The following is a 13,009-nucleotide window of genomic DNA, read 5'->3' as shown; positions in this document are numbered from 1 at the left end:
GAGAATCTGACTTTTCAAAGAATGTATTTGAGCTGGAGCGACTACATTTGTTAAATAAGATTTCAGAGCTTTTTTATATGTTGATCTGCTTCAATTTAGAATAAACAGTGTATCTCTCTATTTCCACAGAATCTCACCTTCTGATTTGCATAACCAAAGAACTTCAGAAACGAAGTCTCAGGGAAGCTGGTCTGCATGCTCGTGGCCCTTACTGGGGTTTTGACCTGACTGCAGTTCGTCATCGTAACCGACTTGAGGAGGCAAATGCTCACCTTTGATGGCGTCTTGCACTTTGGAGAAGTGTTACCTTCACGGATGAATCACGGTTTTCACTGTATAGGGAAGATGGCAGACAGTATGATGTATCATCAGTATCATGTGGGTGAGTGGTTTGGCACACCTTTGCAATAATCATGCTGTCTTATCAGCATCTTGATATGCCAGTGGATGGATTATCTCAGCCAAGTAGATAACACAGATTTAAACACATTTCATTAACAAAATTTGAGAGAAAAGGGCCTATTGCGTACCTAGTAACATTCTGAGATCTTTGATTTTGGCGTGTATATACACTCACCGGCCACTTTATTAGGTACACCTGTCCAACTGCTCGTTAATGCAAATTTCTAATCAGCCAATCACATGGCAGCAACTTAATGCATTTAGGCATGTAGACATGGTCAAGACAATCTGCTGCAGTTCAAACCGAGCATCAGAATGTGGAAGAAAGGTGATTTAAGTGACTTTGAATGTGGCATGGTTGTTGGTGCCAGACGGGCTGGTCTGAGTATTTCAGAAACTGCTGGGATTTTCACGCACAACCATCTCTAGGGTTTACAGAGAATGGTCCGAAAAAGAGAAAATATCCAGTGAGCTGCAGTTCTGTGGGCGCAAATGCCTTGTTGATGCCAGAGGTCAGAGGAGAATGGCCAGACTGGTTCGAGCTGATAGAAAGGCAACAGTAACTCAAATAACCACTCGTTACAACCGAGGTATGCAGAAGAGCATCTCTAAACACACAACACGTCAAACCTTGAGGCGGATGGGCTACAGCAGCAGAAGACCACACCGGGTGCCACTCCTGTCAGCTAAGAACAGGAAACTGAGGCTACAATTCGCACAGGCTCACCAAAATTGGACAATAGAAGTTTGGAAAAACGTTGCCTGGTCTGATGAGTCTCGATTTCTGCTGCGACATTCGGATGGTAGGGTCAGAATTTGGCGTCAACAACATGAAAGCATGGATCCATCCCGCCTTGTATCAATGGTTCAGGCTGGTGGTGGTGGTGTAATGGTGTGGGGGATATTTTCTTGGCACACTTTGGGCCCATTAGTACCAATTGAGCATCGTGTCAACGCCACAGCCTACCTGAGTATTGTTGCTGACCATGTCATCCCTTTATGACCACAGTGTACCCATCTTCTGATGGCTACTTCCAGCAGGATAACGCGCCATGTCATAAAGTGCCAATCATCTCAGACTGGTTTCTTGAACATGACAATGAGTTCACTGTACTCAAATGGCCTCCACAGTCACCAGATCTCAATCCAAACCTTACGGATGTGGTGGAACGGGAGATTTGCATCATGGATGTGCAGCCGACAAATCTCCAGCAACTGCGTGATGCTATCATGTCAATATGGACCAAACACTCTGAGGAATGTTTCCAGTACCTTGTTGAATCTATGCCACGAAGGATTAAGGCAGTTCTGAAGGCAAAAGGGGATCCAACCCGGTACTAGCAAGGTGTACCTAATAAAGTGGCCGGTGAGTGTATTTGTTCAGTGTAGATGTAACAACAATAAAATCTCGACTATATGGCCCTGCAGAAGTTTTATTTTGAAGGAGAAGCGGAACCGGAAGCAATTCACTCGTTAAGTCCAGTTAAAGCTTGTTCCCTTAAGTCGTGTTTTTGTTTTATTTATTTGTAAGTCCGTCTCATTTCATATTATTGTGTCATTTGATGAGACACACAGGTGCCCGTAGACATGGATAAACGTTTGTTTGTGGATTTTGTGCACATTTTCATTTCGTCTCCGTTATCCATGACTGCTACTTTTGGTTAGCCTAGCGTGCTAGCTGACAGGAAGTGGACTGGGACGGGACTCGACCACAGAGCTCGTTTGTAGTGACTTCTCGATAATGACCAGATTGTATTTTTCCGTCTGAATGGACCCCCTGTATTTGAAAAATGTCTTAATTAACCCCTCACGTCCTACGAAGCCAACGAAGGTAGCTCGCTAGCTAGCTGGTTAGAGTGACCACGCAGGTTTGACGCAGCGTTTCTGGATGGGAACAGCAGAAATTGCTATAGTAGGAATGCTGAGAGCCTTTGTGAGCCAGCAACTAACTGCGGCCGCCGATGAGATCTTCGAGGTGTTTGAAAGAAGGGTGGCGGAGTACGAGGAGGAGCTGGACTTCCAGTCCAGGGAGAACCAGAGACAACGGAAACTACTGGACGCGGTTCTCAACCCTGAAGTCCGGTTACATAGAGCAGGTGTGTTTGCTGTCATTAGGCGCGTTTCCAATCATGCATGCGCATGCATTTGCCTCGCATAACCAGGCATTCTGGGATAAAAACGTCAGAAATGCTGGTGATAACTTCCCTTTGCGACATGTCACATGGCTTTAAAAACTTGCGGGATCTCCAGGGTACCTCCCTCCGCATGCTTTTCTGTGCAGGTCTCAAATAAGTGCGGACATAAGACACTCCCCTCAACGTTGCCCTTGTTGGTTAGAATTACCACGTGGAATTTCCCACGTGAGAAAATTCCTCACCTTTGCTCCTCAGCCTCCATCAACAAGGGGAGTTCCAATGCCTCAAATTCGTCCGCGAGGAAGAAAGCCAGCGCCACTGGGTAGGCCATATTCTTTGTGCAAAGTCCGTGAAGTTTCCCCTGGCCCAACAGTTTTTGTTATGTATATAATTATTAATAAAGTTTAAATAAAAAAAAATAAAAAAAGTCCGTGAAGTGCACATGTGTCCGACTTAATTGGGTATTATAAGCTGTAGAGCCAACTAGTGTTTAGAGCAGTGGGAAGTTAAACATAATAATTCACTCTCTAATATTTTGTGTGAGAACATTTCCAAACTGTATTTATTCAGCAGGGGGAGCTTAGCAGGAGTCTGCTACTTTTTACAAAATATTTTAATGATCTGCATTGTTAACATCAGAATGGCTGATGCTTGTAAGTCTCTTTGGACAAAAGTGTTTGCTAAATGTAAATGTAGTCCAGTGTTCCTGACCAGAATAGCCTTTCCTCCGGTGTTTTGGCATCTCGTCACCAAGCCGATCGATTCTTCGTTGACTTTGTTTTACACTGATAAAACATGAGCATCTCACAAGGACCATACCATGTTACTAACATCGGCCACCTAGTTAACATTAACCGCTACCATGTTTAACAAAGTTGCTTGATTTTTGAGATCGTTTGTATGACCATTAACATGATAAACTTGACAGAATGTTCCTGAAAATGTTTGTCATGGATCGTTAAAACTAACCTCGTTAAAATCCTCCTTCTAGCTTCAATTCCAGTTAGAAGTTCAGTTCTTGTAAGGAACTATTTTTCCAGGCGTAATAACATTCAGCTCTTGTGATTGACAGCTCAGAGGGCGGAGCCAAAGTATAAAGAAAGTCAACTGGCTGAAGCTAGACCTCTGGCTTGTGTGAGTTTCAGGCTCATACTGATACGAGTCTCCATAAATGAACGTCCAACTTCTCCCAGTAGTCTTCCTCACATTCATACTGGGAGTGTTGGGAAGGTCTTCTCTGAACAGGATTTTCTTCTTTTCTTCTCTACATTGAATTGTGGATTGTATACCAACATAAAAAAATGGCTAGCTTTTTAGGTTATAAACAAACTACAAAGGGTCACATGACTTCACGTCACCATCACTAAACTACGCTTCGTTGGCTCATTCAGCTTTACACCTTTTTTAAGCTTCAAAATTCACCAGATGTATTTAACATCATAGAAAGAAATGTTAAATCTCTTCAGCTTGTGTCAACCACAGACATCATTTCAGTCATCTAACATAAAAACACTTTCAAAAAACACACTGATTTCAAGACAAGGGAACCTGAACCCCATTCCTGGTTTTTAGGACTCATGCTTGCAGCTCTCTCTTTAAATAATGACCATCTGTTTCTTCTTGCCTGTTGATCATCTGAGTGAGAGGGATCTGGACCTGTGTGGTCAGCCTTTCCTTCTGCAGACTGAACTGTTATTCTCCTCCAGCTGTGGACGCAGCCCAGTTTTCCCACCGATGGAGGCGACATGTTGGTTGCCAGTTAATCATTTCAGATCTCTCCACGCAGACTTGAGCTGCAGCTTTTTCATTTAGATAGGGGCTCTTCTTGTTTTCAGACATGTGGTTCAGGGTCCCCTGCTTGTATCTCGTCTTCGTGTTTTGGGCTCCGGTTCATGGCGGGCCCTGGACAGACCCCCACCCCAACATAACGGACCAGGAGCTGTTCTGGGGCACCGACCAGTACGACTTCGCCGTGGTGCTTCCTGCTTCGGGGTTGGAGTGTTTCTGGCACTTCGCTCACCGTGGAGAGAGATTCTTCCTGAACTTCATGGTAAGAAGAACCACAGAGCTGGTTTCTTTTAATCTTTGCGTTCAATTAAAGCTTTCAAATCTTAAGTATAAACATCTGTTTCAAAATGTTGTCCTACGAGAAGAAATCCCTTCAAAGGAATAACGGCTGAGTTTGGCAGAACATTTTGTTTGATATTCTCGTAGAGCTCTTACAGACAAACAAATGTGGTTTGTCATACCGATCAGAGGCAAATCACAGATCAGAGGCGAAGCACCCTCTGAAAGTCTGTAGGAGATGTGAATGCTGCTACCATCACTGAGACCAACTATCTGATATAATCAGCGTTAAGCCATAAGGAGCAGTATCCCCCATGGAGAGAAGCCAAATGCCTAAACCAGATCTGCCTGGTGTGAAGGCCAAAGGAATAGATGGAAGCCACTGATATAATTTATAATGTCATCCAAACATAGAAGCTTGACAAGATTCCTGCATTGCATGCAAATGTACATGTTACTCTGATGCATTGAACTCTCTGCACTGTCTGTCTGTCTGTCTGTAGGTCCAGTGGGTGACGGGAGTCGGCCATGACAGACATCTGTCTGTCACTGTTAACGCTCCCAGCAGCCTCTTAGTGTCGACTGTCGATGATGCGAAGGGTCAGATCAACTTTGAGGCCGAGGAAACAGGTAGCTGTCTGTCTGCCTGTCTCTATGTCTGTCTGTATCTGTGTATCTTTGTATGTATCTGTGTATTTCTGTCTGTGTGTGTCTGTCTATCTGTCTGTATGTTTGCCTGTCTGCGTGTCTCTACGTCTGTCTGTCCATCTCTGTGTCTGTCTGTCTTTCTGTCTGTCTTTAGTTTCATTGTTTCACTTCATGTGAATGAAGCTGAACCGCGGAGGTTTTGGCTTTACGACATACTGAAAACTGCATCAAGTAGTTAACTCCGCCTCTTGTATGGTTTGATTGGCCAACATTTCTGAGTGGTGCGACCATGCCTGTCACTGAAAAGTTGATGCTTTCACAGAGATCAATGAGATATATCATCTATTGTGTGTGTATTGTGTGTCTCTCCAGGTTTCTACCAGATGTGTTTCAGCAACTTCCACAACCGTTTCGGAACCATGCAGGTCTTCCTCAGCTTTGGCGTTTACTACGACGGCTACCAAGACCCAGCCAAGCGCAAAGAGGAGGAGAAGAAGAAGAAAGAGGAAGTCAGCAAAGCCGTGAACAACACTCTGAGCGTCATAGAGGTACACACACACACACACACACACACACACACACACACACATACACACACAAAGGCACACACATCAGTAGTGGTGGAGGAATTATTTGGATCCTTCAATTAATTAATTCCTCACTGAAGATAATCTACAAGTAATAGTCCTGCATTAAAAATTTAACTCAAAGTTACCATCTCAAATATCTGTTTTGCTCTCTTTGGCGACACTAATGGTGATAAGTGGTATTGCACATGTGTTTTTGGCTTTCAGAGAATGTCGCCACAGAAACGCATTTCGTAATTCTGCAAAGTATCGACTTTCATGTTACCTCATTCGGCGATACACTCAACAGACTTTGTGGAATATTAAATGTGACAGTATAATCATTAAAACGTAGTACAAGTATGAACGTGTGACTCTTCTACTATTATGGAGGAGCCAGAAATCAGCTGAGCAGCTGCCATGCAATATGTCAGATAGGAGGCGCGGCAAGCAGGCAATAGAAGGTGATTTGAGAAAGTGTGAGTCACGCTAACCACGAGAGATGTTTGAGCATGCGGCCATAACAGAATATAATGCAGTTTGCTACAGCAGAATAAGAGATTACAGACACAAAGATGCACTCACTCACTCACTCACTCACTCACTCACTCACTCACTCACTCACTCACTCACTGACATGTCGGTCTCATTATCTTGTGGCGGAGGTAACAATTAGAACAGGTTTCAAATATCTTTCAATCGACTAATTATCTATTATTTATTACTACTTTAACGTCATATTTTATAAAAATCTTTTTACATTTGGTGAGTAAAAATTTGAATTTGTAAAAAGTTACTAAAGCTGTTAGACAAATTTAGTGCAGTAAAAAGTAAAATATTTCCCTCTGAGATATAGAAAAGTAGAAGTAGTGGTGGTAGTAGTAATATAAATGTCAATAGTACTATAGTCATAATAGTGTGTGATATATGTTGTAACAGTAACGATGGCAGTTATGAAAAAGTGACAGTAGTAGTGAGTGTAGTAGCTAATGCTAATGCTAATGACAGCAGCAGTAATAGTAGTATTTGTTATATGACAGTAGCAGTAATAGTAGTATTTGTAATAGTAATGACAGCAACAGTAATAGTAATGACAGTAGCAGTAATAATAGTATTTGTATTAGCAATGACAGTAGCAGTTATATTAGTATTTGTAATAGTAATGACAGTAGCAGTAATAGTAGTATTTGTAGTAGTAATGACAGGAGCGGTAATGGTAGTATTTGTAATAATGACATGAGCAGTAATAGCAGTATTTGTAATAGTAATGACAGGAGTAGTAATAGTATTATTTGTAATAGTAATGACAGGAGCAGTAGTATTTGTAATAGTAATGACAGTAGCAGTTATATTAGTATTTACAATAGCAATGACAGTAGCAGTAATAGTAGTATTTGTAATGGTAATGACAGTAGAAGTAATATTAGTATTTGTAGTAGTAATGACAGTAGGAGTAATATTAGTATTTGTAGTAGTAATGACAGGAGCAGTAATAGTAGTATTTGTAAAAGTATTTACAGCAGCAGTAATAGTAGTATTTTAATAGTAATGACAGTAGCAGTAATATTAGTATTTGTAATAGTAATGACAGTAGCAGTTATAGTAGTATTTGTAACAATAATGACAGCAGTAATAGTAATATTTGCAATAGTAATGACAGTAGCAGTAATAGTAGTATTTGTAGTAGTAATGACAGGAGCGGTAATGGTAGTATTTGTAATAATGACATGAGCAGTAATAGCAGTATTTGGAATAGTAATGACAGGAGTAGTAATAGTAGTATTTGTAATAGTAATGACAGGAGCAGTAGTATTTGTAATAGTAATGACAGTAGCAGTAATAGTAGTATTTGTTGCAGGATGCGACTCACAAAGTGGAGAACTACGTCTTCCACATGTTCCGCTACTACAACTTTGGCCGCATGAGGAGGAGCGCCGACTACTTCCTGCTGCAGTCCAATGCCACGTACGTCACCCGCTGGTCGCTGGCCCTCAGCCTCCTCATCGTCACCTCCGGGTACCTGCAGCTCCTCTTCCTCAAAAGACTCTTCGTCACTAAGACCTGCAGTGAGGAGGAGAAACCCCGCTGCTGACGGACTCTGCTGTGCGAAGCGTGTATTGTCTTTGTGTACTTGTATGTTTTCACACAGTATAATAAACTTTACTACTACTTTCTTAAAATCAGTAAAGTAGGCTTCTGTTTTCTCTTTCCTCCCTCCAGCTGTATTATTGTGAAATGCTGAGGTATAATATTATATTCTTTTACAAATTAATGCAAGTAAAAAGGATGAAAGTGTTTCTGAGCTCCTGTAATGGTTAAGTGTATTGACGTGAGTGAGTTATTGTGGTTTCATTGATATGTTATCATGCACGTTGAGCGTGTGGATGTAGTTAATAATTCCTTTCCCAGCTGATATCTGAGAATCAACAGAAGGAAACGGTGAAAGCTGCTTCCACTAATGAACTGCGGTCATGCTGCTGAAGCTTCTGCTCATCGTGCTGAGCTCCCGGTGCGTCTGGACCAGGAAGTCCGAACCGTCGCTCGATGAGATGGGCGCCGGATTGTTCAGAGGATCAGACAAGTACGACTTTGCCATCCAGGTTCCCGCCGCCGGGATGGAGTGTTTCTGGCACTTTGCTCACCAGAGTGGAAGCTTCTATCTGACGTACATGGTGAGAGTTCATCTCTGGTAATCCTGCAGGATCGGGTTTCATCTTTACACCTGTAATTTGTATGTGTCATGAAATGAAGGCACAATATGGCGTGTTTCTGCGTCGGTGTGCCTTTTTGTCATTCAGGCTTATCGCACTGATTTTAAAGGTCATCCAGTTTGACTTTTATACATGTGACCAATGTCAATGTCATAGTTGTGGCATAGTTTACAGAAATGTGCTCATGCACCTTGAGATTAAAAAGGAGAGATTTCTTCAAAGCCAGTTTTAACTTCATCTGGAGTCACTACAGTAATTAAACACAAACCTGCAAAAGTTGAACGGGTCAATTTCAGATAGGCATGACTAATTTCCGAACATCGGCAGACAGATGTTGATGAAATAATGACGACAAATTAAAAATATCGGTCAAAGATGCATGGCTGGTTTCCCCTTAACACCGTTAGTTCTGTCAGCACTGTTGCTGATGTTTACACTGTTAACACTATTTGCACCCTTAGCTGCTAGCCACTGGCTCAGCCGTGTTGAGAGCCATGCAGAGGCAATAGATATGGTTTGAATTTCAAATTCAGCACCTTTAAGTAAGGTAACGAACAGCGTGGCTCATTGATGTGATTTTACTGAAGCGACTATGTACAACAGAGGAAGAGAATATGTCTGGCTTTGATACACACAGACATGATGGTCTTCTTCTTCTTGTTTAATATGTGGACTCAGGTACAGTGGGTAACAGGGATGGCCAATGATCACCGGCTCTTTGTGACGGTCAACTCACCGCAGGGCGTTCTCGTGGCGTCAAAGAACGAGGCCGCCGGTCAGATGAACTTCCAGACTGAGGTGACAGGTGGGATCATCAGAAGCACACATTACAGATCCAAGATCAGCATTTATTGTCTCCGAGGTGACTGTTACTGTTTCCTCCCGATAGGCTTTTATCGGCTGTGTCTTGGGAACCACAACAATCAGTTTGGCGGCATGAGGGTCTTTGTGAACTTTGGCGTTGTGTATGAAGGCTTTGAGGAATCTAAGCGAGAGATGGAAGAAGGAGCGAAAGTCCTCAACAGCACTTTGGCCGGCATCGAGGTATTTGTCTCGGTTTACGGATTTTAGACTTGCTTATGTTTAACACAGTCAGAACTCATTATGCTCGAGCTGATTCGACAGCTGGACAGAAAAATAAATCCTGTATGAAGTGTTATGAATATGAGGGATTTTAAAGGACAGATGCTTCATCAACAAACAACAAACAATCTGCATGAAGAGATATAGAATGAGCGGTGTTACTGAAAGTGATGGGGTGTATGTTTGTATGTCGTCTGTCCGTCTGTGGAGTCCGTTCTTGTGAATGCGTAATTGTGTGAGATCATGTATGTCATATATACATCATTAACATTGTTTGTAGTAGATTTACAGTGAATTTTCTTGCCAGATTTGCTCAAAGCACATGAAAATAGAACAGTACAAAAGAACATTTTCCAATTCACCCAAATCACACAGTTCTGAAAGAATCGAGATGAACAAAATGTAACAACTGATTCAAGGCCAAACACCCGGAGACTTGTGCGTTGTGTGGATGTTTGATTTTGTTGGGTGCAGTGTGAGGGACGAGTCGGACACACGGATGGTTAAGATCGTGGCTGAGACCACGCTGTTTAAGTGTCGATGCTGGTGGCTCCACCTTGCAAACCATAAACAAACACTGAACGTCAGTCAAGTCATATAAAAGTGATTGTACAGTATTCAAAATAAAGCGCTGTACCTTCACAGCTATTAAACCCCTTAAAACAAGGTTTCAGCTCAAAACACAGAGCATGAGAGAAAACCCACAGGAAGATGAATAGCGAACAGTATCCGCGGAGCTAGCACACATACAGCTAAAAAAGCTAGCCATAGTCACGGTCGTATAGAACCAGGTTATAAATCCTAACACTTCATCATGGTGGTAGACAAACATCTCAATAAACACATCATTTATATAGAACAGCATATTAACGATTTATGGTCAAAATATTTTACTACGATGTGGAGAGATGTCTATAGTGATATCTATAGTGCCTACCTTGGAAACCAAAAACAAACACTGAACCAACATGGTGGCCAGCAGAGCAAATACCTGAAAACGTGTCCGGTAAGGACAAACAGCAACAATCACATTACGCCTGAGGGCATAAATAATACAACAGCGCCATCTATTGGCCAAAATAGGCAACTGCCTTACATATGTTTGACCTTAATATTGGATTTTCAATTTTTGATCCATTAACTTCAATAAAAGCAATACATTTTTTTTTATAAAGTTAACATTAAAGCAGAAATAATTAATCAAATAATGCGTTGAGCTCTTTTGTTTAATTTGCTCCACATTCTTATTTAATACTTTTAATGTTATCGGTGCAACTAACTACAGGTATTTCTTTACTTTTAAAATGTGACTGTATAGAATATATTACATATATCATCTATAGACTAGGAGGTGTGTATGCTATGAGATACATCCATCCATCCATTTTCTACCGCTTTATCCTGTATTCAGGATGGTGGTGGGGCTGGAGCCGATCCCAGCTATCATTGGGTGAAGGCAGGGTACACCCTGGACAGGTCGCCAGTCCATCACAGGGCCGACATGTAGAGACAGACAACCATTCACGCTCACATTCACACCTACGGGCAATTTAGAGTCATCAATTAACCTATCCCCATCCTGCATGTCTTTGGACTGTGGGAGGAAGCTATGAGATACAAATGACATGAAACTAAACCATGTGTCGTGTTTGGTTTAGGAGAGTGTGCAGAAGCTCCAGAATCAGATCTTCCATATGTGGCGTCATTACAACTACGCCCGCATGACGAAAGGTAAGGACCACTACCTCCTCCTGTCCAACTTGAACTACGTCACCTGGTGGTCGGCGACCCAGAGCCTCCTCATCCTCCTGTCTGGATACCTGCAGCTCCTCGTCCTCAAAAGGCTCTTCCACAGGGACTCCAGCAGGCCTCGGTGCTGATGGCCAGAACGTCCACGCATCTGCTAGCATAGCTGCTTCAACCCCTTTGATTTCTGTTTCATCATCAGATTTTAAGTTATCCGTGTTCGGAGAAGAAGTTCTGGGGCTTTGAATTGTTCATATAGCCTTATATAGTCTTGAGTTCAGTCCATACCTCTCAGATATGTCAAAGCTTTTGTTGGGCCAACTCTTTTAAAAATGATGCCAATTAAGAAATTAAGAAATAAGCTTTTCTTCTTCACTTTGATCTGTTGATATTTCTAGTGCGACTGTCAAAAACCAGCTGCAGAGGGTCAACTTCAGTTAGGAATATCGACAGTTTGCAGACGATGCGGTCCTTCTCATTTTTGGGGTAAAATTCAAGGTTTGGTTGTCACAGTTGGTTGTTCAGTTTCTGGGTTGTGGTTTTGTACATTTCCCATACAAAAGGGGAAACAAAGAAGTTGTGGAAATCAATTAAATTAATTAATTTGAAAATTATAAACATTGTTGCTGGTTGGCCACAGTTCTTACTTTAACTGTTAAAGTGTTAATAACAGCCCAAGCTGAATATTGGCATATCAACAATAAAAAATATATAAGAGATGTCCATATTGTCAATGTAACCCAATTCCCCCCTGTGGAACAATAGTGTTTCTGATCCTGTTATTGTCCATCATAAGACTCACGCTGTAATATCTGCTGTAATACACATATTGTTACACTCCAATCTCACTGATAATTATCACTGAGTGAAACACAAGGCATACAATCATTAGCCCAATTATATTGTGGCCACTTGCAGTGGGGGGGAAATTTCAGGTAATGACAACGTTTTACTTTTACTCCCTTCATTTTAAAAGAAATATCTGTTCTTTCTCTCCTCACATTTTCAAAACAGGCTTGTTAATGGAGCGAAGCCTGCGAGCTAGTTCGGGCAGACAACTCAAGTTGTACTTTGCTGGGGACCCAAGGCGACGCAACACATTAACTATTAATACATTTTGAATAAACTCTTTGGCTGCCGGATGCCAACCAAACTTTCTTCACTTCCCTGCAGCACGGAAGCCAATCATTTGACCCGCTCCTAAGAGGCAGACGTCCTGAACGTGCAACAATATGCTGTGAGCAGCAATACTGGTAGGCCAAGCAATAGGCAATAACAACCAAGGACGCATTCCGGTGAAAGTTAACACAGTCATCCATTCAACTTAAACACCTGTTGCTTTGAAAAGGTTGTGATCGTGTTGGAATGAGGTTGGAATATTGATTCTGATAAGTTTTGGACTCTGAAAAATGTAAATATTTTAAACTTTTCACGTCTGAAAACAGCAAGGAGCGAGAGGAGCACACGCTAGGTGCACCATACCGTAGAAAAACAACAGTATTTGGTGGATACGTTTCATCTGATGCATCTTGGTGTGATCGGCCTGCAAAAAGCAGTATTGATCTTCTCGGCTCAATCTTCACCAGAAAGCTAATACAATTTTTAACATCCCAGATGCAGTTTCCATGTGTGCCACTGGGCTAAAATCTTA

The 13,009-nt window shown here is 41.9% G+C and overlaps 1 protein-coding gene across 1 annotated transcript; it reads left to right on the top strand.

Annotated features, from left to right (window-relative positions):
- Positions 1-4,374: 4,374 nt before the first annotated feature.
- tmed6 (transmembrane p24 trafficking protein 6) lies at positions 4,375-12,682 on the top strand (the record flags this gene model as incomplete). Its single annotated transcript, XM_084017891.1, has 9 exons — positions 4,375-4,587; positions 5,108-5,234; positions 5,625-5,800; positions 7,677-7,905; positions 8,039-8,048; positions 8,343-8,490; positions 9,208-9,334; positions 9,419-9,573; positions 11,271-12,682. The coding sequence occupies 9 exons, from the start codon at positions 4,375-4,377 to the stop codon at positions 11,490-11,492; spliced, it is 1,407 nt and encodes a 468-aa protein (XP_083874017.1). The 3' UTR covers positions 11,493-12,682.
- Between the last annotated feature and the right edge of the window lie 327 nt (positions 12,683-13,009).

Source organism: Eutrigla gurnardus (genome assembly GCF_963514095.1).
Source record: "Eutrigla gurnardus genome assembly, chromosome: 9".
Classification (NCBI taxonomy): domain Eukaryota; kingdom Metazoa; phylum Chordata; class Actinopteri; order Perciformes; family Triglidae; genus Eutrigla; species Eutrigla gurnardus.
This window is presented reverse-complemented; position numbering and strand designations above follow the sequence as displayed.